Source organism: Chaetomium strumarium (assembly GCF_033439665.1).
Source record: "Chaetomium strumarium strain CBS 333.67 chromosome Unknown B0T15scaffold_8, whole genome shotgun sequence".
NCBI classification, from domain to species: Eukaryota; Fungi; Ascomycota; class Sordariomycetes; order Sordariales; family Chaetomiaceae; genus Chaetomium; species Chaetomium strumarium.
In genome coordinates, this window is record NW_026944436.1 from 593,426 (window position 1) to 617,042 (window position 23,617).

The following is a 23,617-nucleotide window of genomic DNA, read 5'->3' on the forward strand; positions in this document are numbered from 1 at the left end:
TACCTTATTCCACAGCTCACGGACGAATCTATGCTTTAATCCTATTGGGCTTCTTCTATGGCTTGACTGAACACCTCGACGAATTCCCAAACGTCCTCAAACCTGCAGTACATGGGCACCGGCGCCACACGAATGACGTCGGGTTTCCTAACATCCACCACAATCCCTGCTTCCGCCAGCTTCTCGCTCACTCTCTGCAACAAACCACCCCTCAACAACAAACTCAGCTGGGAGCCGCGCTCTAACGGGTTTGCGGGCGTGATAATGCGAAAAGCCGGCCCCTGCCCCTCCCGCCTCTCCTCGTCTTCTTCCACCAACCCCTTCAACAACCACTCCAAATACGCCGTCAACACCATCCCCTTCTCGCGCAAGTCGGCCATGCGCGTCTGACCAAACACACTCAGCGCGGCGCCCACACACGCCAGATCGATAGCGCTCGGGTTCGACACCACCCATCCGTTTGCGCCCGCCGCGGGGGAGAACTCCTTCTCCATGTTGAACCGCACCGCCTTGTCGGCACCGTACCACCCCGCCAGGCGAGGCACATAGGATTTCTTCTCTGCTGCTTTCCCTCCATTGACTGGTGCCCCGTTGGAGTGGTGGTGATGGTGCCGCTCATGCACAAAACACCCCGCGATCGCGCCCGGCCCGGCGTTGAGGTACTTGTAGGTGCACCACACGGCGAAGTCGACGTTCCACTCGTGCAGCGCCAGCTCGACGTTGCCGACCGCGTGCGCCAGGTCCCACCCCACGGTGATGCCGTGGCGGCGGGCGTGGGCGGTGATGCGGGGGATATCGAAGAGTTGGCCTGTGTAGTACTCTGTTGTTTTTGGTTAGAGGCTGGGGGAATGGGTGAGGGGAGAGGGGTTGAGGGTAAAAAGGGGACGCACGGATGCCTGGGAGTAGAAGAAGGGCTGTGGAGTCGGCGTGCTCATCTATGACTGACAGAATGCGTTCCGTCGGGATGTACAGCGTTTCAGGGTCCGGCTGGATCTCGATCAGGGAGGTCGACGTCGAGAGGCCGTGCCATTCCAGTTGGGAGGCTATCGCGTACTGTTTGGAAGAGGTTAGTCTTCAAATTCAGAGCTTAAAGAGTGGCACGGAAAGGCTCACGGAATCGCTGGGAAAGGGCTTCCACTCGGCAATGATCTTGTGCCGCTGCTCGGTGGGCCGGAAGAAGCTCGCCATCATCAGGTGCAGGTTCACCGTCAGTGTGTTCATGTAGATGACCTCGCTGGGCGACGCGGCACCGACGAGGTCGAGCGACTTCTGCGCGCAGTCGGCCGCCATGTCCTGCCACGCGGTCAGGGGCGAGTTGCCGAGCGACGTGAAGTGGCCGTTGACGCCGATGGACGCCCACGTCTCGAGCTGGGAGTCGAGATACTGCCGGATGCATTTTGGCTGGGCGCCTAGCGAGTTGCCGACGAAGTAGATGGAGGGCTTGTCGTCGTCCGCAGCGTCACCGTTGGAGGTGCGCTGTTGGCTGGGCTCTCCTAGGGTGGAGTCAGTATGGGCTTCGTGAGTGGAATGATGGTGTGGAAGAAAGGTACCTGGTAGGCTACCGTCGAGCGCTCTCTTCTTCAAAGATCTTCGACTGGGGATGTTGAAGTTACTCCGGAGAAGTTTCAGTTTATCTTGAGCGTCCAGCTTCCTTGCATAGTCAATAGACTTTGCCTCAGAGGAAAACGCGGGCTTGTTGCCGGCTCGGAGGGCCTTGGCGAAGGATTGGCATTCGGACTCCATGGCGTCGGTACACTCTTTTGGAATATCGCTGATCTTGAATCTCACAGACAGCTCACGAACATCTGATTCACAGTCCTGGGCAATCTTTATAGTATTATGAGGCGATCTGTTTACGGCCCCTGACTGTCTCCGGTCCGCCGCCGAAGCGGACCCGGAGTGGGTCACGGCTTAGATCGGGGGTCCACTTCCACGCGCTTTCCGTCCTTCCGTGTTCCGTCTTCCGCGTTCCGCACTTCCGCTCCGGTTGTCCATCGCTTGTAAGTCCACTGAATCTGTTAGTAAACCTGGAAACGGGCTTGTTGACTGTTCGCTCAAGGCCCGCTTCGTTGCTGTGTCTAGTTCCATTCTGTGACCTGTTCCGTTCACGCGATGAGGAAAAGGTCCACGTGCGGAAATGACATCAGGCAAGGCCGGTATCAACACTGCCATGGATGGGCCCATGGCTAGCAGCGGATGTCTAAACTACACATCACGGAGCGGAATGTGTGAGGTTCCACTTACAGGGCACTTGGATTGTGAAGGACCTGTAGTATAATACAGCGGTCAAGGTTGCTACCTCTTTTATATATCTGCCAACTCTCATCTCGAGGTGTAAGATGACTTACTTAACCTCTTTGCCTCAGACACCAGTATACTGTTTTCTATTCCCAAGGCTTCTTCTCCTTTGCGACATAATGTCACCCTGCGAGACTCTCACACTTCCCAGCAAGGGTGCGGTTCCTGGCGCACTCCCTGTGTCGTTGGAAGAGTACGGAGTGAGCACAAACGGGTTCCTCCCGTCAGAGCCGCCATTAGAGAGGCTTCCGAATCCGTACTACTCGCCATGGGAGTCACTCATAGCCTCTCTCCCGACCTTACTGGAGCAGCAAACATTCCGGAGCCAGGTAGACCGGCTACCCATCCTGTCCACCGAGCATCTGTCCTCAGAGCAGGAATGGCGACGAGCATGTGTTGTTCTTGGCTTCCTCGCCCATGCGTATATCTGGGGCGGTGAAACTCCCGCGGAGGTTTGTGCAGTACTCACCTATTTATTTCCCCCTCATTAACAGAGAACTCATCGTCTTCCGCTTGATCTAGATCCTCCCCCCGCCAATAACCATCCCCTTCCTCGCGGCATCTTCCCACCTGGGCATCCCGCCCGTAGCAAGCTACGCCTGCCTCAATCTCTGGAACTTCCGTTCCGCCTCCCTCAACCCAGCCAACCTCGACAGCCTGCACGCGCTGCACACCTTCACCGGCACCGAGGACGAGTCCTGGTTCTACATGGTCTCGGTCGCGATGGAGGCGCAGGGCGGGTACATCATCCCCGTGATGCTGCACGCATTGGAATCTCTCCACCACCACCACCATCCGGAACAGCAAAGCCCAGCAGTGTACAACACCACCATCGCCTCCCTCGACGAACTCACCTCCTGCATCGGCACCCTCGGCAAGCTCCTCGACCGCATGGATGAGCGCTGCCGCCCCCCGGTCTTCTACCACCGCATCCGCCCCTTCCTGGCAGGCAGCAAGAACATGTCGGCCGCCGGCCTGCCGCGGGGCGTGTTCTACGACGAAGGGGACAACGGCGGCAGAAAGGGGGAGTGGCGTGAGTTGAGGGGGGGCAGTAACGGGCAGAGCTCGCTGATCCAGTTTTTGGATCTTGTGTTGGGAGTGGAGCATGCGGTGCAAGGGAACAGCGGTCCCGAACAGAAACAGTCACAAAGCAGGAGGGGGGATGGAGCGGGTAAGGAGGGGAGGCGGATGGTGAGTTTTCACCAGGAGGTGAGGGGGTATATGCCCGAGCGGCATAGGAGGTTTTTGGAGTTTGTGCAGGGGAGGTATCCGGGGGGTATGAGGGCTGGTGTGAGCCGGCTTTTGGGTCTGGAGGAAGTCGGGGAGGGGGAAGGGGGTGGGGGGTTGAGGCAGCAGCAGCTGGCGGTGCGGGAGGCGTTTCAGACGGCGACCAAGGCGCTGGCCGAGTTCAGGAATAAGCACCTCCAGCTTGTGACGCGGTATATTATCATCCCGTCGCGGCAGCCGAATGGGTGCACAGGGCTGAATCTGGCAACGGTGTCGTCCAAGCTGAGGTCGGAGCCGGGAGTGGAAGGGAGGCAGGGGAGCACCCCGAAGGCCCGGGGGGAGCTGACGGGCACGGGAGGGACGGAGCTTCTGCCGTTTCTGAAGCAGTCGCGGGACGAGACGTTCCAGGCGGGTCAGCTTCAGGTTCGTAAAGTTCTGTCGGTAGAACATTGATCGCCTATTCGGAGAGGTGATTGGTGCACAAGCTAAGCAGCCGCGCTCGCCGTGCCTCTTTCTCTTAAGACTAGTGTCTTGTATCTCATCACATCTTCCGCTTTCGTAGACCAGACCTTGAAACGGTTTCAACATTGCCTTCTGCGATATCGACGACAGCAAGAAACAATGATTCGTTCCAGTAGACTCCGAATCCTGTGGTTGTCCTTTGCAGGCGCCGCGGGGGGGTCCTGCGTTGGTACGGAGGTCTCCCCTGTGCCGGTTCACCGACTACAGATGTATTTTCCAAGCCACGTCCTCGAACTTTGCAGACTGGACACCCTACCTCGAGCTCATTTCGTTCCACTTCCTCACAACTACTCGGGTTCCGAGCTTTTTCATCCGATGGTCCCCTTTAAACAACTGCCAGTTCTGGTTTATGAACTTTCCACCTCTACTGTGTACTCATCCGTCCACGCCGGGCGGCGAATCGGCCCGACGCTTATGTGACACGCTCGGCCTTCAGAACGATGCTGCGCGGCCTCGGAGTTCCGACTCCGGCAGTGTGACATACCTTGCTCATACATAGCCTTTCCTGAAGGGCAGTACAGAATGCTCTTCGAGAGTAAGGCGAGACCACAGCATCGGAAGGAGCAGGAACCCTTCTGCTGCCAATGTTCGCGTTGTCGTTCAAGGTTTTTGACCTTCAGTGGGCCATGTTGCCCGGAGCCACCATGCCGAGTGTTCGCCGCGGCCCCACATCACCGACGAACAGTGGGAAAGACCGGAACCGTAGCGCTCTGACTTCATCATCGTGAAAACATGGGCCTCGCCAACTGAGGGAAAAGAACACAATCTCGACAATATCGCTTGCTTACCTAGGTACCCGGTGGAGGGCTCAATTCACATTTCTTCGGGAGACCTTAGCCGCTGACAGTGTTCAAGCCCAAGCTAGCTTCTCGCATGCACTCCGCATTCTGTGATTTTTAGCGCGCGCCGGATCGACGGGCCAACCCTTCCCCTGTTCCTCAGCGCTGCCAATTGCCGTTAGCCGTTGGCCCTTGGAGCGGGTCCTGCCCAGAAAGCCGGGAGCAGCCTTCCATCCTTCTGGAAACAGCCCACCTCACCAACAAAAGCGTTTCACGAAACACACACAGAAACCCAAAACAGAAAACGGCTGCTTCTAGTTTTGTACAGTAGCCTCGGCTGGCTCCGCGGAGATCTCCAATGCGCAAGAGATCCAACGTCCAGGGCGCAATATGACAGGCTTCTGACACCTTCCGGCGCTAAGCCAGATCGGGAATTTCTCTTAGCAAATCTGACGTAAATCCCCGGGCGGCGCGAGCCCAAGGACAACTCGCCGTTGGCTCCTCGAGCAATCCCTTTGTCACGAGTTTTGTTGGCCCTTGCTGGGTGTTCAAGTTGGAGCACCGGTTCTCTGGATTTCGCTCGGGATTCAAATGGCAAGCCCCCCCGGGCTCCGGTGAGCTTAATTAATAAAAGATGGGGAAGCTGCAGTATTTTAATGACCCGTCTCCCGGGTTGTCGTTCTCGCTCTGGTGGAGGAGGAGCTTTTGAGCAGGCACGGGCTACAACTACAACACAGTACAAGAACGCTCGTTTTCTTCTTTGGCTGAGGGACGGCCCCGAACACCAGACGACGAACTTGCCGCCATCGAGGAGTGAAATTGCGTTGGCCAGTGGGGAAAACGAAGTGAACACCTGCTCCGGCATCTTGGTCTCGACCACATCCATCTCTATCCCGACAGCTCTGATATCTAGAAACCGTCCGATCCGTTCGTCTTTGCTCGACTTGTTAGCATCGGACAGATATATTGAATATTATTTCCGGACTACTTGGATAGTCTTTTTTTGCTCCCCTGGTTATCAGCGATGACGGCAACCCACCATCCGCGCCGGGGCCCGTCCCGATGGCACTTCGACATCGACAAGCACCTGAACCCCTTCTTCCCGCCCTCCGCGCTACCCTATTTACCCTCCCCGGTGGCCCATTTCCTCGGATACCGCACCCACGCGCCACCGCCCTCGCTCGGCAACCTGGCCATGATCTTCTGGGCCGTCGTCGGCGTGTTTAGTTCCCTGGCCATCATCGGCGCCGTCGCGCAAGAGGTGCCCGCCTTCCAGAGCCGCGCGGTGCCCATCATCATCGGCAGTTTTGTGCGTTGCCTTTCTCCCCCCCCCCCCCCCCACATTTGTTGTTCCCATCTCCCAACTCTCTCTCTCTCAACACCACCGTTTTACTCTCTCACCAACTCTCCGTTTCATCCCCCGTAAAACTACTAACCGTACTCCCCAGGGCGCCGCAGCCGTCCTAGATTTCTACGCCATCGAGTCGCCCCTCGCGCAACCGCGCAACGCCATCCTGGGCCAACTGGTCTCGGCGCTCGTGGGAATCGTCATCTGCAAGCTCTTCGCCTTATCGCCGCACTTTGAGGCCGTCCGCTGGCTGGGCGCGTCGCTGGCATGCGCCCTCGCCACGGCGGCCATGGCCCTCACGGGCACCGTGCACCCGCCCGCGGGCGCCACCGCGCTGATGGCCGTGCTGGACCCGAGCGTCTCGGCGCTGGGCTGGTTCCTGTTCCTGCCCCTGCTGCTGGGCTGTGCGCTCATGCTGGCCGTCGCGCTGCTGGTCAATAATATCCAGCGGAGGTTTCCGTACTACTGGTGGAGTCCTGGCGAGACGGGGCTATTCTGGGAGCAGCGGAGGGGAGGGAGGATTGAGACGGAACCTTGTGAAAAAAGGGAGAAGGTGGGAGGAGGAGGGGTTGGTGTTGGGGAGCGGAAGAAGGGGAGGGATGAGGGGGAGGAGTCGTCGGGTAGTACTAGTACTACTAGTGGTTCGACGGCCGGCGGCGATGTGGAGAGCAATATGGGCAGTACAGGGCAGCTGGCCAGGACGGTTTCGGTTATGAGTGGCCGGGGCCCGGAGATCGTGATTAGACGTGGGGTGGTCAAGATTCCGGAGAGTCTGAGTCTTAGACCGGAGGAGATCCTCTCGCTGGAGATGCTCAGCGAGCGGTTGTGATAGATGGTACTAGGGGTTACTACTAGTAATGATGATGATGTTATGAATTACTGCTGGTTTCAGCAAGTGGATGGACAGGGTCGAGCTATCATGAGCGTCACCCGTGCATACCGATATGGAGTAATACCGGTAAGCCGTTAGATGCCGGTTCAGTTACCATGAAGTCCAGTTCACAGCTATTGACAGTACTTGTTTCGGAATCTGTTGATTGCCATGCTGTGCGACGTCGCATTGCCAGAGGGAGAAACGTATAGTATCTGGAAATGCTCCGAAAGGTGGAGTACATACAGTAGTACTACTGTAGCCGCTTGTTATACTGACGCTCGGTCCGTGATCGGCAGTCGCGGCGATGTTCGGAGCAGTGACTAGACGTGTTTCATCATAATTCAAGGCTCGCTGCTTAGAAGGAAGTAGTCTCACTCTTGAAGTACTATGCTCGGCAGTCACAGTGTCAAGGCAGTTAAATGCTCACACACTCGGTACAGAGAATACTCAGGGGACTCATCAAGAGCTACTACTGGTGCCGGTTGTCCCAAGGTTCTCACAAGTCATTAGGTTATCAATAGTGGCAGAAGCGTACCTCGTCTCTGACTGGCCACGAAAGAGGTGTCGCGTCGGTGATCTGGTATGATTACAGTATCACTTGCTGTCTCTTACGGCCGGGATAGCTGCATCGTCATCATTGGTATTGTACATACAAACCAGTTATTAAAGAGACTCGAATAAGGTACCTTACTGAACACTGCTTCTGGGAATAGCCTCATCCAGACCCATCAACATCACGGAAACACACTCCTCAAAACATCCCCATACTCCCGATACGACAAGCCCATCTTCTCAATATCATAGTCATTCCAGTACCCGCCCCCAGCGAGCGCATACCGCTTATTCCAGCCCTCAAACCTCTGCCGCGCCTGCGCGGCGGTCATGCCATACGACGGCTTCGCGTCGTTCACAACCCACAGGAGCGGCACGACCTTCATGCCGAGCGAGCCCTGCCAGCTGCCGGGATCGTTGTACGCGCCGCCGTCGTAGCACTGCAGATACACCCTGTCTAGCAGCAGCCAGTCAACGTCGTCGTCGTCGTCGTCCGGCTCGCTGTTGTTGTTGAGGTTGAGCTGCTGCTTGACGGCGGCCCAGAAGCGGGTGTTGGTGTAGGGCGCGATGGTGTACTTGTACCCGACCTGGCCGAGCATCTTGGCGAAGGCCACGGTGCTGGCCACGTCGTAGAGCGACTCGTCGTCGTTGTTGACTGCGTCGAGGGTCCAGGCTGTTTTGAGCGCGGCAAAGTTGCGGTATAAGCGCGTGTCCGGGCCGGGACCGGGGTTGGTTATCAGATTCCGGACATGCTGCGCGTTCATGGAGATCTCGACCCGTTGGACGCTGGTTGTGTTCTTCTTGAAGGAGCGGACCTTCTCGGCGAGTGCGTCGCCGCCGACGTAGGTGCCGTTGGATGCCACCAGGACGTCCTTGCTGCCTGGCGTGTTGGAGTAGTACATGATGTCGCCGTTGTCGAGGATGCCGACGCCGAAGATGATGAGCGTGTTGAAGCCGGAGGTTTTGAGTGCCGTGGTGTTGGACTTCATTACGTCCTTAAACAAGAATATGCTTCGGATGCCTGTGGCAAAGACATTTTGAACGAGGAGAAGCTCGAGGAGAGCTTTCAGGAGGGCGTGCAAGATCATCGCTGAACTCACAAAAGTGGCCAGTGTTGTATAAGGAAATCGGTAGTAAGCCGGGATAGGCGAGACCAGGAGGAGGGCGCCATATACCGCCCGCTAATCCTACCTATATCTGTAGCCACGGATATAGCAGTACTTTCAATGCCGACTTAAGGAAACCCCTCTCTCTTGGCTGCAACCTTCCGTGAAGTACGCAGTGTTATATGAGAACGCTGATTGATTGAGAGGGGCGAAAGACCTCGTATGCTACTATACATTCTGCCTATGGCTAAAATGGACCATCTGCTCACCATGGAACCGCGCCATTGTGTGCTCATGGTCCCTTCATTTCCCATTTGGGGCCTTCAGGGTCAGTTCCGCATTGCTTTGCACCAACTTGAAGCCTGCCCCGCGCTTAAGGAGAAATGCGCCATGACAGTCGGAAGGAACAAGAAGTCGCTGCCTTCTCAACCGAGACACCATAACCGACACATCCACAGGCGGCCCCTTACTCCGCGGCCTGCGCCCTCTTCTTCACCATCAACAAGACACCCGCCACACCCCCCTTCACCAGCCGCTTGCCACCACCAACGCCGCCTTGTTCCAGCGCAAGTTCAATCTCCCTCCTCATAACCTGCAGCGGATCTTTATCCGTATCCACCGCGTCCGCGTTGGCCTCGCGCCAGCGTATATACGGACTCGTAGTCGCAAGAATCTTGACCAACACCTCCACATCGGCCCCCTTCTGGTCGCCAGTATAGAACTCCTTGATATAACCCTCCCCCTTCTCTCCATCCTCAGTACCACCACCACTACTAGTCGTACCATTATCCCACAGCTTCCTTACAAACCCATCCCTCTCAAACTCCGCGACCGGCCGCTCAAGCATCCACGGCAGCTGCAAATCAGCATACAGATTCGACACCATCCTGTTCCCCGGCAAGAAATACTCATCTACCGCCGCATCAAACCTGTCCAACGCCACCTGAATCGCCTTGGCATTATTATTCGGCACCGACCCGCACCGCTGATCCGCATCCACAAGGATACGCCCGCCCGTCCACAGCGCCACCGTTCCCCCCGGACGGAGCAGGCGCGCCGCCAGCGGCCAGAAGACAGACATGTCGAACCAGTGCGCCGCGGTTGCTGCTACTAGCAGATCGACGCTGCCCTCTTGGATACCAGTACCGTCACGCGAGATCCCCATCTCTAACTCCTCAACAGTCGAGACCTCGAAGCGAATCGGTTCCTTCTTTTCCGGGGTAGAACCAGAACCAGAACAGCAGTAGCCGCCCAGCGACCGCGCGGTAGCAATCATGCCCTCGGACGGGTCGATCCCGAGGGCGTGCGCAAAATGCGGCGCCAGCGTGCGCACGGCCGTGCCCGGCCCGCAGCCGACGTCGAGCAGGGTGTCGAGGCGGCCCCCCGTGGCGTTGTGGTGGTCGAGCACGAGCTGGTAGAGGCGCGGGTGGTAGTCGAGGCGGTGCTGCGCGTAGCTGGCGCCTTGGGCGCGGCTGAAGGAGCGGAAGGTGGTTTCCTTTGCTGCTGCGGTTGTTGTTGGGGGGGTTGTTGGCCCCTGCGTCTGGATGGGAGGTTGAGTGGTCTTGTTGGTCATGGCGGCGAATACTATTCGAGGCGGACTTATTATTATTATCGTCCGAGATTGGGCAATTACGTAGGGTAGGTAGGTAAAGGTTCGCTGAGATCGAGAGTCTTTGACAGCAGAGAAACTGTTGATGCTGTGAGAGCCCGCCGGGTTGTTGATTGGCAGCCCTTTTATACGCACCTAAGGTACCTATGCAAGCAGTGTTGAGCCGATATCGGCGGTCTCAGTCTATAGATGCCTGGACGAGGTTGAGCTCGCGTTTCGTCACTTCGCAAGGCGACGAGGCCATATCGCGGGTTTGCCAACCGACGCGGCTATTCGCGGGGTCTAAATTTCCAGAGCGAAGTAACCTACCACGGCCTCGGGAGACCTTCGCGCGCACATGGCTCCGAGCGTGCCCGCCAATCGGGGTGAGCCGGGTGAGCTTGGAAGCTGCCAGCAATATGGTCGGTGACTGCGGCATAGGTTTAACGTCCGACGGAGCAGCAAGGCCTGATTGACAATCCACATAAGAATGATCGGTACGTAGCAGGGCGGGGACTGTTTGTCAAGTGTATCACTTCCCGGCTACAAAAAAAGCAGCGGAAAGGGGAACGGAAAGGGCAGCAGATTTGGAGCCTGGTTGCCGAGCTGTGTTCAGGAAAGCTACCACATACAAACCAACCGCCCCAACTATACCCAGCTTGGTGGTGTAGCCTTCCAGTCTTCCTTCGTCCTCGACTGCTATCCCGTCATGACGTCCCATCCGACCCCAACGTGGGTTGATTCCTCACACCTCCTCTCGGCAGCCGGCGGCCCCAGAGCCTACCTCATGCAATGGCAGCAACATGCCCACTCCGACGTGGACACATCTAGATGCTCAGATTCCCGACCAGTACCTTATCCATCACCTGTCCCCGGCGGTCTAGCTCACCGGTCGACTGCCCTCCTGGGGCTTCCTGCGACTTGGACTTTCGAACTGCTCGCTATGTTGATATCTGCCGCCGGCTTGGCTGCGATGGGGCACGGTCTCTGGCACTGTTGGCGGGCAGCGGATCCCCGACTGGGGGTCATTCTTCTTCAACACTCTCATCTTCATCCTCTTTGTTGTGTCCAAAGTTCCGGCCCGGTACGGGGCTACGAGTGATGGCGAGGATCATCATGAGATCAAAGTCCGAGCCCCGAAGAGACATTACTATACCGATGCCAAATCTGTTGAGCACATCCCCTCAGACACCCTCATAAATGACGGAAAGAGCTAGTACTAGGAGTCTCCGGGCGCCGTATCATGATGAATACAGTAGTACTAGTAGTAGTTGCTACTGTACGTAAGCCCACTCTGGAGACCAGATGATGAGATGCATGTTTGGGTTGTAGCTGTGTACAGTGCCTGGCATATCTAAAAGATTGGCTTGAGCAAATGACTAAGGTCATCAAACACGTCCATCGTTCCCCTATCGCCGTTCTCTTAGAAGCAGCTTACTGCTCTTCTCGGCAGGTATACAGTATCTACTGATAATGAGCGGTAAGATAGCAGGCATCAGGCCATGAGATCATTGATATGAGCAACAATGCCTAACTGTTTAGTTTATCCGCGTGGAAGTCGGGCAGCTGTGGAGAGACGGTATTTCTTCGGTTCGCTAGGACGTCTGTACTAGTACTAGTATTTGTGCAACTCTATCTGATCTTGCCCAAATGAGGGTAGGGAGGTTGACATGCGTCTGCATCCATTCGGCGATCATTGGGGGCATAGATTATTACCCTCTGTTCCTTCCAACAGGAGCGGCAGGAGAGTGAACTGTGCATACCTAATACGCTACCCAGGCATCGCTACCGTAGTATTTTGAGAGAAAGCACAGCGCAGCAGGCGAATCAACAACGTGGGCTGGGCCGTGGCCCCCGCGATGTGCCACATTGTGCCGTGTCTGCACAGAGTTCAAGTTATGTGATTGCCATGAGTTGATGAGGGTTGCTGACAGCTGAGCTCGAGGGGAAATGGGTTCAAAAGAGCAGCGGGCCCCGCAGGTCTGCCTGTCTTGTCTTTGCATTTCCTGATGCACAACGATGGGCTTGTATGCTACTAGTACCCATTCCCAGCTGCACAAGAGATGCGATGTGGCGTCCTTCACGATTCCCGCAGGCTACCCCGCCTTTCCCCTTACCTACCACCAACGTACCGACCGCGGTCTCATCAAGCTCGGCTTCGGCCTCGGATGCGGTCCCAATCCCTGGGGTCTGCTATGAGAGGTGCAGTGAGGACAAGACTCTTCGACCCTTGAAATGGTCACACTCATAAACTCTGAAACTGATCTCACATTCCTGTCACACCAAACAGATGACGCAGCTCGCGAAGTCCAGCGAGTTGGCCGGGTGCCTCAGCTCTGTGACCAAGACTCGGCGTTTCGAAAATACATGAACCTTTGCTTGGGATGCCTAAACGCAGCGGGCGCTTCCGTCAGCGCCATCGGCCCGGCTGAAGAAATGGTCGGCTACTGTGTAGCGTCGCCAGCGCCGTTGACAGCGTTCTCTACAGCGTCTACAGCGTCTACATCGTACACCATCCCAACCTCCTGGCTCACAACATCGACCATGCTGTCGTACTTCACCTTCTCCGGTGTAGGATTGGACGGTATCGAAACCCTGACGACAAGTACTTCGGCCGTGGAGGTTGTTGTCACCAGGTCCGATTGGACCGGCTTCGTTCATACTAGCACTCCAACAGCTAACCGAGAAGGTGAGAGAGGGTTGAGATCGATGTCATGCGGTTTCTGCCCGCCTCGTTGGGGAATCTCCCCTCATCCGTTATTAGGTACAGAGAATTGCCGCTGACTTCAGTAACAATTAGCACAATCTACATCCGGTAGCACAGAAAGCGAGACGAGCACCAGCAACAACAAGGCATGGATCGCTGGCGCAGTGGTTGGCAGCATCGCAGGCCTGGCCGTCCTCGTGGGAATCTACTGCTACCTCTTGTTCTTCTTCCGCCGCCGAAAGAGGCGATCCCGGAAGTCCAGGAACGATGACGACGACGAGCCTTACACCGGCAAACCCGAGCTACATGCCGAGAGCTTGCCCGGTGCACCACGGGGGCCGCCGAAAGAGCTGGACGCCATGCCTCGACCACCGCAAGAACTTGAAGTTCCTACTAAGTACTACGCCAAGCCGGGTCGGCTACCGCCTTGCTTAATCGCAGAGATGCCGGCAAACGAGATCCCGGCGCGGGAGATGGATGTGAAGGTGCAGCATAGTGAGATGGATGTAGAGAGCGAGAAGGGCACGGAACAAACCCGGCAATAATATACGCGGTCAGACGTTACAAACTACCAAGGGACATGTTACTGCTAGTCAGTTGAGAACGCTTGTGATACCCCAGAACCTGGCCAGCTCTTCATAACCGTCTGCCAGATAGCCTGATCCTGAGCACACAGGGCCACGTATCGCCAAACTGGAACTGAGTGAGCGGAGAATGTATTGGTATTGAAGATTATCAGTGGTAAAACTAAACTACCTAACTAGTACTAAACAAACTATCACTAAGGCAACGCAGGTATCCAATGACTCACCCTCTATTCTATATCCTAGGCGATCGTCCAAAACATGTCTGAACCCCTTTTCTAACACCGACCACAAAATCTCTCTCTCCATCGTCCATCGTCACCGCATACCCAGCCGGTCGTGCACCACGCTCGCCTCACTTCCCGGTCTCGCCCACCTCCTTCTCCTCCGCGTCTCCACTATGCTCAGCAGGAGTAGGAGACGCCGCCTTCTTCTTGTCCTTCTTAACGCTAAGCCACTCCAGCGTAAACGTACCCAGCACCGCCAAGCACGTCACAATCAGCCCAACGAGAAAAACATCCCGCAGCGCGGCGTTGTAGGCCACCAGCGCCGCCCCCCTCGCACCGGGCGCGATCGAGTCCAGCAGGGCCGTCGCGCCCCCCGAGGTCACAAGCCTGTCATCGAACCCGGGCAGCCCCGCAAGCCGCTTGAGCAGCTGGTTGCTCAGCACGTTCTCCCCGACCGACACAAAGACGGTCGAGCCGATCAGCGAGCCAAAGAACATCAGCGCCAAGCCGACGGGCACGTCCTTCGGGGCCAGGGCGGTCTGTACGGCGAGGTTGGGCACCTGGAAGCAGGTGCCCATGCCGAACCCGTACAGCACCTGGTAGCCGATCCATTTTGCTGAGTCTGTGTCGACGCGAAAGGTGGTGAGCAGGCCCGCGCCGACGACCATGATGCATGAGCCGACCATGCCGACGGGGGTGTAGTAGCCGATCCTGGCGTTGAGGCCGCCCGCGAGGATGGAGCCGACCACCATGGATAGCATGACCGGTAGCAGGCGGATGCCCGAGTCGACGGGGGAGACGCCCCGCACCGCTTGGAACCAGATGGGGAGGAAGTAGATGAAGATGTACATGCCCGAGTTGATGGTGAGGGTTGCCCAGAAGGCGGAGACGACGTTCCGCTGCTTGACGAGACGCGGGGGGAGGGTGGCGGTGCTGGTGAAGACTTGGACGAGGCAGTAGCTGACGCCCAGGACGCCGGTGAGGGTTAGGAGGGCTATGATGCGGCCATCGTTCCACTGTGCAGATTAATATCAGTACTCTATGGAAAGTTGGAGGAGAAACGAGAAGGTAGACTTACAGCATATGTTGTGCCGCCCCACTGCAGAGCCAGGAGGAGACATACCACGCCTGGGACCAAGATGGCGGTCCCGAGGAGATCGAGCTGCACCAGTTTCTTGGCCAGGGGCAGCTTGGTTGTCTCGGGATCGGGAAGCTTGAGGAAAAGCACAATGACAGCCATGGCGACGCCACCGATGGGCAGGTTGATGTAGAAGCACCACCTCCAGGTCACATGGGAAGTGAAGGCACCGCCGACGATGGGGCCGATGATGGAGGCAAGGCCGAACAGGGCGCCGAAGAGGCCTTGGATCTTTGGACGTTGGTGTAGCGGGACAACCTGGACGGTGCAGACGATCTAGTGTAAGTAGAACAGAATTGTTAGCAACAATAACTGATCCGGGTTGAGCACATGGTGGAAGGACATACCGTTCCGGCGAAGAGTCCTGCGGCGCCGACTCCGCTGATTGCTCGCCCCACGATGAAGGCCACCGAGTTGGGAGCTGCTCCGCAGATCGCCGACGCCGCCTCGAAGATCAGGATGCTGGTGAGGAGGACAATCTTGACGGGGAAGAAGGTGTAGATCTTGCCGAACAGCAGCTGGAACGCGCAGCATGTCAACAGGTAGGCGCTTCCGTACCAACCCACGTCGCTGAGGGAGTTGAATTCATTCGATATGACTGGTATGGCCTGGCTCGGAGCATAGAGTTAGCAGAAGTCCCGTCAGATGGTGTAAGGGGAAGGGGAAGGGGTCCTTTCGCACCGTAGACACGATCGTTCTGTCCAGAGCAACCAGGAACATGCTAAGGAGCACGGAAACTATCACGAGGGTGGTGGTCACCTTGTTAGGTGCCTCGTTCGACTGTTGGCCCGGATGACCAGGATCTTCTTTGGAATTTGCGGTAGGCTCTGTAGCCGCTTCCATGTCGCTGGCGCGTTTTGAAGAGAGTGTATCCTGAGAGCCCATTGCGGCATTGCCCTGGGGGGTCTTTGGACGGGTGGAAGGCATCTAAAATGCAACAGATGCGTTTCTAAGTTTCGGTTTGGCTTGTACTTCACCCTGAGAGTGTTGATGACCGATCAGTTAACTGGCCGCACGTCGCAGGATGACTGTCGCGTGTCAGGATGGATGAGTAGTGAATACAGACGGAGCAAGAGGCTCTCATTGTTCACCTCGGACTGTTATATGAGTCTCGAGCGCCGTAATGTCGCCGCATTCTGACGCGGCATGGGGCCTCATCTTGACTCCTGTAAGGGGGGATTGGCGGAGGGGAATCAGGGGATTGGGTTCCTCGCTTACAAACTGAGGATGCTACCATTACCACGACGGCATTGAGAATATTCTAGCGGCCCCGTAGCCTACGCGACTATTGGAGACGCCAGATCTGCCCATTCTTGCCGTTGACTCTATTTCCATCCCCAGAGAGGAACGTAAGCTGCCCAATTAGGCAGTTGCCGGGGTTTACTAACCCCCGAGCACTCTTCCCATTTTGATCATTTGATCTCGCTCGGGTGCAACTAAAGCCCGATCCGGAGCGGGGCAGTTTTCGCCCAGGCACATCCAGGCGCGGCAGCCAATCACATGTCACGCGACCTATCTCGAGCCTCATGAGTCAAGACCTTTGTTGGAACTTGTGTCGAAGCATTCATGACTCGCGGGCGTCCAAAACCCCGAGGTAGTCTCATCAGATCTCATTTTCGCCATCCTCCAAGCCGGGCCTCTATCCCGCTCGACGGGCCAATCTAAAGCACGAAGTAACCTCAAGTTCGACACCCTTGTGCGATACCATGTCGACGGACAAAGCGGCAGACACGGCAAAGCCAAGCCCTGACGCCGGCGGCACTTCGAATCCAAAACCCCCACGAGTGTACGCGTGCGTGCTGTGCCAAAAGCGCAAGATCAAATGCGACCGCGTCTTTCCATGCTCGAACTGCACCCGCAGCAAGGCCATATGCGTCGCTTCCCGTCTCCTCCCCCGTCAGCGACGCCGCCGATTTCCAGAGCGGGAACTGCTGGAGCGCATCCGGCATTACGAGGACCTGCTGCGCCAGCACCATGTGAGATTCGAGCCTCTCCATCCGCCGGCGGGCGGCGTCGCAGTCTCAGACCATGTCTCTCCTCCTCTCAACGTCAGCAGTCCGGATGCCGGCCAGTCCGAGGCATGGTCTGTGGTCTCCAGTCCCAACCAGGTCACCACGCCTAGGTCGAGGAAACCGTACGTCTTCCCCCCCCCCGGCTGTGACTCTGTAATGTAACGCAGCTTGCGTTTTCGAGACCCCTGGAATGACTAGCGCTTACCCCATAACGCACAGGTCCATCTGGGTTGCTCTTAGTCAAAAGGTATGTCCGAGCAGCCAATTTTCTTATCAAGTTCCTGGGTCCACTGACAGCCCTTGAACCTAAGAACTGTGACGCCGAAGACGACGACACTGGCGATGAAGAGACGGACAGCGGCTTCCTGAAGGATGGGGATGATCTGCGGGGGGCCGTCATTACCAAGGCCTGGGATCATCTCATGGCAGAGCGCGGCGACGATTTAACAGCGAACGGTCATCATCTACTGTTCGGGTCCCCACCTAGCCAAATCAAGGACGACCTGGCCGGCTCGCACCCGCCACAGGCCCAGATCTTCCAGCTCTGGCAGATTTACCTCGACAACGTGAACCCGCTATTCAAAGTGACACACACGCCTACTTTGCAGACGCGCATCGTTAACGCCATCAGCGACCTCACGAGCGTCAGTGCCCCTTTGGAAGCCCTCATGTTCAGCATCTACAGCGTCTCCCTGCTGGCGATCTCGGAGGAGCACTGTCGAGCCGTGTTTGGATCGCCAAAAGAGGAGCTCATGGCCCGCTATCAGTTCGCATGCCGCCAAGCCCTGGTCAACTGTCGCTTTCTGCACACCGGTGATCATGACTGTCTTGTTGCCCTGTATCTTTACCTGGTTAGTAGGCCCTGGAGCCTTGATGTCGAGGCATTTGCTGTGTGAGGCGACTTTCCGATGATTTGAGTCTGACCCCTCACAGGTATCGATGAAATCAAAAGCCGACCCTCGATCGGTATCCTCAATGATGGCCATTGCGATCCGCACCGCGCAGCGAATGGGCTATCATAGCGAGTCCAGCAATGCGAAATGCAATCCGCTGGAGGCTGAGCTGCGCCGGAGGCTGTGGTGGTCGTTGGTCATCTTCGACAATCGCGTCTGCGAGGTCGTCGACTATAAGCCGCCGACGTTGGCTCCTACTTGGGACTGCCGTCCCCCCATGAACCTCAATGACTTTGAGCTCCGCGCAGAGGCGAAGAGCCCGCCGCCGGTCTCTGAGAGGCCTAGCGAGGCCCTGTTTGCCGTCGTTCGCAGCGAGATAAGCGACTTTATCCGCCACAGCGCCTTCCACCTCGACTATATCGATCCGCTATTGACCACCCTTGCCGAAGCCAAGACTGCCGCAGGCCGGACAAGTCCGTCCGGGCGCCGCAACCTACCTGATCTACAGCGAACGGTTGAAGAGATGTTGAGGCGGTGCGACCCGCAGAACCCGCTTCATTTCATGACCATGTGGATGGCACGCGGCTTTCTGGCGAGGATCCAGCTCCTGGAGTACCGCTGGCGGCGGGCGAGCTTGCCCGCGCCGCCGGGGCTGCCGGACCCCGCGCACGATCCCGCCCTCGCGTATGCGTGTACCATGCTGGATTGTGATACGAAGCTCATGACCTCTCCACTGATCGAGGGCTTCGTCTGGCATATCGAGTCATTTTACTTCCCCTTCGTCGCCTACGCTTATATCCTCCAGCGGTTGAAGAAGCAGCCGAACGACCAGGCCGACCGTGCCTGGGAGTCCATGAGTGACAACTACGAGGCGCGCCGCATGGACTCCGGGAAGCTTGACAATCACTCCTTCAAGTTTGGCAACCACCCCTTCTTCGTCATCTTCGCGCGAATGGTCATGGTGGCCTGGGAGGCGCGCGAGGCGATGCTCATGCAACAGGACATCACACCTCAGGTGCCCCGGATCGTGGCCAGGGTCAAAAGCAAGATGGAGCAACGGGGGCTCGACTTTGCTTTGCAAAGCAAAAGTGCGGTCGCTCTTGTCAATCTGGGCGAGTCCGCGATGCCGAGGAGTGGACCCCTGAGTTTTGCCGGCACCGCACCGGGTGCATCCCCCTTCGGAGCGCCAACAACGGCAGGTTTCGCTCCCTACCCGGATATCTTGTCCTTTGATATGGACAGCAATTTCATGTCAAACATGACCTGGGGCATGATGCAGGGCCGGCTTTGGTCTTGAAGTTTGACGTCAAGCTCATCTCGCGTGATTTCAGTGGTGAATGCGGGCCGCCCTGGCAGGGCCGGAATGGAACGTGTTGTTCCAAAGTGTACACGGGCCTTTTCTGTTTCGCCACATGATCTTCTAACACTTTGGAACAACACATTCCCTCCCGGCACTGCTGAAGGCACTCCGTCCCGCAGGTCGGGGAACGGATAGGGATACGGATGTTGGAAGGCGGGGACAGCGCCATGGACGCTTGCCCATCCCATCAACCATCGACCGCGACATCTAAACTGACCACTCTATTGCCATTCTGCTTTTGCTCGCCACACCATATAAACTCACCATTCGACGTTCTCTTGCGGTTGCGTCGGCATTTATTCAACATAGAAAGGGCTTCTCACGACCTTTAGGTACAGGACGGGGCGGCTTACATGTCTGCGATTTCAGTGTGTTTGTGTCTTTTGCGGGACCATTTTGGTTAGGTTAGTCTCAGGCTACGCGGTATTTCTACTTTCCATTGCTATATATACTCTACTACTCCGACGAGATCCGGAGCATGATTGTAGGATGTCTGGCTTGAGGGAGATGGGGCTTGAAGCACAGTGAGCTTCGAGGCCCAAGGAATGGCGTCTCAGGGATCGGACGGAAGAAAAGGGCGTCTGTGGGGTTGGATATCTCCTTGCATTACATGTACGGTATGTTGGGTATGCTCTGCTTGTTGGATGGTGCATTTGAGGTCATCATCAGTGTGTTGGCAGGACTTGCGCATTGTCGCAGATCGGATTTGCCATACGTGTGTACATGTGATTCTGAAGAATACAGAGTCATCTCAATCTCATGCCTTTACGGAAGTGCAAAGTCAGTTCTCAATTGACTCCCCTCCACGGTCCAGGTTTTGATTCAGTCCGAGAAACCGGCAAGCTAAGAAGGTAGTACCTGTCTCAACCGGTGCTTTGGATGGGCTCGGGGATCCATCGTATTCGTGTTACACGCGGCCCTGAACACCTCCGTGGTCCGGCAGGTAGCGAAATCGAAATGCTGCCTCAACGGACTCCGCTTCACGGCATCACTGTGGTGTCGTATACCGAGCTTCCGCGAAGCAGACCCAAGACTCAGTCTCCTCTACTAACACTAGTGGTAACGCAACAGTAAGGGTAGAATCAATTTACCGCGCTGATGCAACCTTTGCCATGGCGCCTCTCGCACGTTGAGTCGGATGTCCCATGTTGTAATGTACAAAGTTCAAGTCCCGGCATTGTATCGTACACACTTACTCGATAACACACGGCGATCTCTTTTCCCCCGCCTCCCTCTCCCCTCTCCCCTTTTCCCATCCTGAACTTTCCTTACCTTTTGCAAAACCCTATCAAGGCCCGTTACTCATCGGAAGATACGGATGCAGCCAAGGGAGATAGTATCTTATCAGACCCAGCACAATCGTCCAGGGCGTGCCCCACGGAAAGCTAGCCGTGCCATTGGTAGCAACCACCCCGACGCTCTTGCCGTCATACTGTCCCTTCTCATCGTCCGCCGCCTCGATCATGGCCGCCGCCAGGTCGAGATACGACAGCGGGCCGCTCATATCGGTCAGACTCAGCGCGTGCCCGCGCTGGATATCGTGCGACAGCGCGCCTGGCTTGACGTACACGGCCGTCAGCCAGTCGGCCTCGGCACGCAGGATCTCCTCCGCCTTCGCGATGTCGGCGTAGATGTGGGACGCGGCGCGATGCATGATGGCGCGGCCCCAGGCGGGGGTCTTGGAGGACAGCTGCTCGTCCAGGCTGGCGGACGAGAGCAGGACGATTTTTGGGAGGGGGTGGTAGGCGGAGGAGGTCGAGCGAAGGTCCTGCGCGCCGATGTCGCGCAAAGCGTGCACGACGGCGTGCGCGGCGTCCTGGGCCATGCGGCAACCCGGGATGTTGTCGTTGGTCGAGATGCACAGGAAGACGGCGCGGCAGGCGCGGAGGCACGACGTCATCAGGTCTGGGTCGGCAGTGCTGCCCTCGAAGATCTGCACGCGCTCGGGCACTTCGACCTTCAGGTCTGGGATCAGCCGGAGGAGCTTGGCGCGGTCGCGGCAGTAGGCGTGGATGTGCACGTCGTCGGCGTTTCGCTTCAGGAGGAGCTGGATCAGCGCTACGCCGGCGTTGCCTGTTGCGCCGAGCACAGCGTACGTCGTTGTGCTGGTAGTAGCCATTTCTCTCTCTCTCTGTCTTTCTCCCTAGGCCAAACTCTTGCAAGGGGGGAGAGGGCGTGAATGGAAAGTCGTTTTTTTACGCTGGTGACGACTTGGAGATTATTTTTCCTACTATCTACTCACTTTGTCTTTGGACATTTGGTTGAGTTGAAGCAGAGAAGCTACGTCAGATGCTGGGACAGGGAAGAGGTGGCTCTGGTTGTGGCAACATCTCGGGCAGCATGTGTTGTCGTCATTGATCTCCTATCGCACCTTAGGAAACCCCGCGCCGTGCAGAGAAACGTCAGTCACTCTAGTTCACAAACTGTCTACCTAACAATAGCATAGTTGTTAACAGAGTTAGCGGCAGCGGTCGAAGACTACCAAGGTACTAGTAGTAGTAGTTGCTTAACGGCGAGACGTTGCATTATTTGCATAGCGCCTGATGCATGTTGTGTGCACTCTGCTTCTAATGTACAGACGCGAGCTGTCTCACAAAAGGTCAAGCTAGAAGTCACTTTCGCCCCATGAACAGCTTAGTATGGACTTTTATTAACGACGTCTCAGAGGGAGACAGAGCATCTACCTACTAGGAGTCACTCGACTCCCTGCATGGTTCGCTCTCGGAGACCGAGTCTGACTTCTAGCACTGCTAAGTGGTCGTCATAAGGTAAGCGAAGGAGATATCTGATACCATGTCTCGGCCTTGACAAAAGTACACTGCAGAAGAATGAGCAAACACGACAGGTGATGGGACCAGCTTGAAGTGCTAAGTGCGGTCATTGACAGGACTACTACTGTTCACCAACACCGATCGGTGCCCATTATTCTTTTCGGTGGTCTAATCTCTGGAGGGGACCTCGCTCTCGCTCTCCTGACAACCGTGCCTCGTCTAATGCCGAGCCAAGTTGGTGACCGGTCTACGCGATGTCGGTGTCATGGACCGTAGAACGGCACATGCCATCCAGCCAGGTCTCGGATCGGATTCCAAGGAGAATGGATGATAGGGACGGTATAACGATTTGCTGTATTGGCTACACAGTAGAGATAACTCATGAGAGCAGCTTTTGAGTTTGAGGGATAGCCACCTCGGATTCTCTTTCCTCGTCCCCTGCCTCTTCGGTACTCACCGTGGCTAGCACTAGTACCCACATGAGAACCGGACAAGAGAATGCATATTTCGGAATTCGATGCAGCGGCCGGTCTCCCACGGAGAATACATCGGAGGCTCGCATTCACTGCGCGAGAAAGATACTATCGACCCACCAGCAGCCCCAAGCTGCGCCAGAGCTGCCAGACCTGCGCCGTGTCCAAGGCCAGGTGTCCGCGGGAGAAGCCGTCGTGTTCGCGGTGCGAAAGCCGTGGAGTCCCATGCGAGTAGGTCTTCACCAAGCGTCCCGGCCGCAAGCGGGCGAGCATCATCAGTAGTACGGACAACGATGCCAGCTCCGGCACGTCCACCACGAGCTCCGCAAACAGTTCTTCCGCCTCCGTCCCTGGCTCCGCTATGGATGTTGAGAGCGGCTTCTCGTCTCGGTACTATGGAGATCCAACAAGCGTGGACCAGTATTTCGAGCACGACCTCCCGCCTGAGAGCATAACATGTCCCCAATACAACGATGCGTCACCCGTCAGCCCAAGCATGTCGACTACTCCCGGGGCACCGGACGGTGTTCCTCTCTTCGTTTCAGCCCTGGGGAACAACAGCACCACCACCAGTTTGAATCCGGATTACTACCACTGGCACGCGGATCTCGGCGACGGGAACGGTGCCGTTTCGACTCTGGATCATGATTGCCCTCCGAGCTGTCTAGCCGTGCCCTGGCCGAGTGCAATGCCGCCCTTGGAGGCACCGAGGCAGCCTCCTCTCGCCCGTCCACCGATGCCGCTGCCAGCCATAGCTTTACCGCCTCGCTACCATGGCTGGCCAACGATGTCCGGATCGACGGAGCATCCGGGCCAGTCCCATGGCCGTTCAACGGGACATATGTGCCATCAAAAACATTTTCTTCTCGCATCATGCTCTCTATGTCTCCAGGACGGATCCGTTCTGGCCATGCCCGCCATGTACGATGAGAATCCTGCTAAACACTGGTAGTAGCGATAGATGACACATATCCACACCATCCGGCTTGCCCTTTTGGCGAGCTACACCGCGCACAGAGGGGCGGTCCACAAGCTGGGCTGTTCGACACGGCTCACGGCTCCCTTGATGGAAGCATGGGCGGATGAGACTCCGCTGGGGAGGATACTAGCATGGAGTGGTATCTGTTCCTGGCTGTTTGGCTGCTGTTGGGAATTGTC

At 56.9% G+C, this 23,617-nt stretch overlaps 10 protein-coding genes across 10 annotated transcripts; 4 read left to right on the forward strand and 6 right to left on the reverse strand.

Annotated features, from left to right (window-relative positions):
* Positions 1-33: 33 nt before the first annotated feature.
* On the reverse strand, positions 34-1,810 carry B0T15DRAFT_544483 (pyridoxal phosphate-dependent transferase). Its single transcript, XM_062870082.1, has 4 exons — positions 1,551-1,810; positions 1,114-1,493; positions 891-1,053; positions 34-820 (listed from the first exon to the last, which is right to left on the reverse strand). Exons 1-4 carry the CDS (start codon positions 1,741-1,743, stop codon positions 42-44), a joined length of 1,515 nt encoding a protein of 504 aa, XP_062717517.1. The 5' UTR covers positions 1,744-1,810; the 3' UTR covers positions 34-41.
* Positions 1,811-2,417: 607 nt separating this feature from the next.
* On the forward strand, positions 2,418-3,978 carry B0T15DRAFT_514989 (Indoleamine 2,3-dioxygenase; the record flags this gene model as incomplete). Its single annotated transcript, XM_062868152.1, has 3 exons — positions 2,418-2,750; positions 2,821-3,489; positions 3,559-3,978. 3 exons carry the CDS (start codon positions 2,418-2,420, stop codon positions 3,976-3,978), a joined length of 1,422 nt encoding a protein of 473 aa, XP_062717518.1.
* Positions 3,979-4,960: 982 nt separating this feature from the next.
* Positions 4,961-6,136, reverse strand: B0T15DRAFT_322161 (uncharacterized protein). The gene has a single exon (XM_062864062.1). It carries the CDS (start codon positions 5,710-5,712, stop codon positions 5,098-5,100), a length of 615 nt encoding a protein of 204 aa, XP_062717519.1. The 5' UTR covers positions 5,713-6,136; the 3' UTR covers positions 4,961-5,097.
* On the forward strand, positions 5,851-7,003 carry B0T15DRAFT_405184 (HPP family-domain-containing protein; the record flags this gene model as incomplete). The annotated part of the gene is made up of 2 exons (XM_062865284.1): positions 5,851-6,135; positions 6,275-7,003. 2 exons carry the CDS (start codon positions 5,851-5,853, stop codon positions 7,001-7,003), a joined length of 1,014 nt encoding a protein of 337 aa, XP_062717520.1.
* Positions 7,004-7,705: 702 nt separating this feature from the next.
* On the reverse strand, positions 7,706-8,885 carry B0T15DRAFT_544487 (uncharacterized protein). Its single transcript, XM_062870083.1, has one exon. The coding sequence runs from the start codon at positions 8,686-8,688 to the stop codon at positions 7,783-7,785; it is 906 nt and encodes a 301-aa protein (XP_062717521.1). The 5' UTR covers positions 8,689-8,885; the 3' UTR covers positions 7,706-7,782.
* Positions 8,885-10,583, reverse strand: B0T15DRAFT_544488 (S-adenosyl-L-methionine-dependent methyltransferase). The gene is made up of 2 exons (XM_062870084.1): positions 10,451-10,583; positions 8,885-10,290 (listed from the first exon to the last, which is right to left on the reverse strand). Exon 2 carries the CDS (start codon positions 10,277-10,279, stop codon positions 9,173-9,175), a length of 1,107 nt encoding a protein of 368 aa, XP_062717522.1. The 5' UTR covers positions 10,280-10,290; positions 10,451-10,583; the 3' UTR covers positions 8,885-9,172.
* Positions 10,584-12,304: 1,721 nt separating this feature from the next.
* Positions 12,305-13,799, forward strand: B0T15DRAFT_544495 (uncharacterized protein). Its single transcript, XM_062870085.1, has 3 exons — positions 12,305-12,501; positions 12,585-12,983; positions 13,095-13,799. The coding sequence occupies exons 1-3, from the start codon at positions 12,324-12,326 to the stop codon at positions 13,544-13,546; spliced, it is 1,029 nt and encodes a 342-aa protein (XP_062717523.1). The 5' UTR covers positions 12,305-12,323; the 3' UTR covers positions 13,547-13,799.
* B0T15DRAFT_544499 (major facilitator superfamily domain-containing protein) lies at positions 13,800-16,305 on the reverse strand. The gene is made up of 5 exons (XM_062870086.1): positions 16,169-16,305; positions 15,632-15,928; positions 15,298-15,558; positions 14,891-15,226; positions 13,800-14,828 (listed from the first exon to the last, which is right to left on the reverse strand). The coding sequence occupies exons 2-5, from the start codon at positions 15,875-15,877 to the stop codon at positions 13,941-13,943; spliced, it is 1,731 nt and encodes a 576-aa protein (XP_062717524.1). The 5' UTR covers positions 15,878-15,928; positions 16,169-16,305; the 3' UTR covers positions 13,800-13,940.
* A 351-nt stretch (positions 16,306-16,656) lies between these two features.
* B0T15DRAFT_404895 (uncharacterized protein) lies at positions 16,657-19,152 on the forward strand (the record flags this gene model as incomplete). The annotated part of the gene is made up of 3 exons (XM_062865272.1): positions 16,657-17,047; positions 17,260-17,813; positions 17,896-19,152. The coding sequence occupies 3 exons, from the start codon at positions 16,657-16,659 to the stop codon at positions 19,150-19,152; spliced, it is 2,202 nt and encodes a 733-aa protein (XP_062717525.1).
* Positions 19,153-20,290: 1,138 nt separating this feature from the next.
* Positions 20,291-21,702, reverse strand: B0T15DRAFT_544501 (uncharacterized protein). Its single transcript, XM_062870087.1, has one exon. The coding sequence runs from the start codon at positions 21,332-21,334 to the stop codon at positions 20,504-20,506; it is 831 nt and encodes a 276-aa protein (XP_062717526.1). The 5' UTR covers positions 21,335-21,702; the 3' UTR covers positions 20,291-20,503.
* Between the last annotated feature and the right edge of the window lie 1,915 nt (positions 21,703-23,617).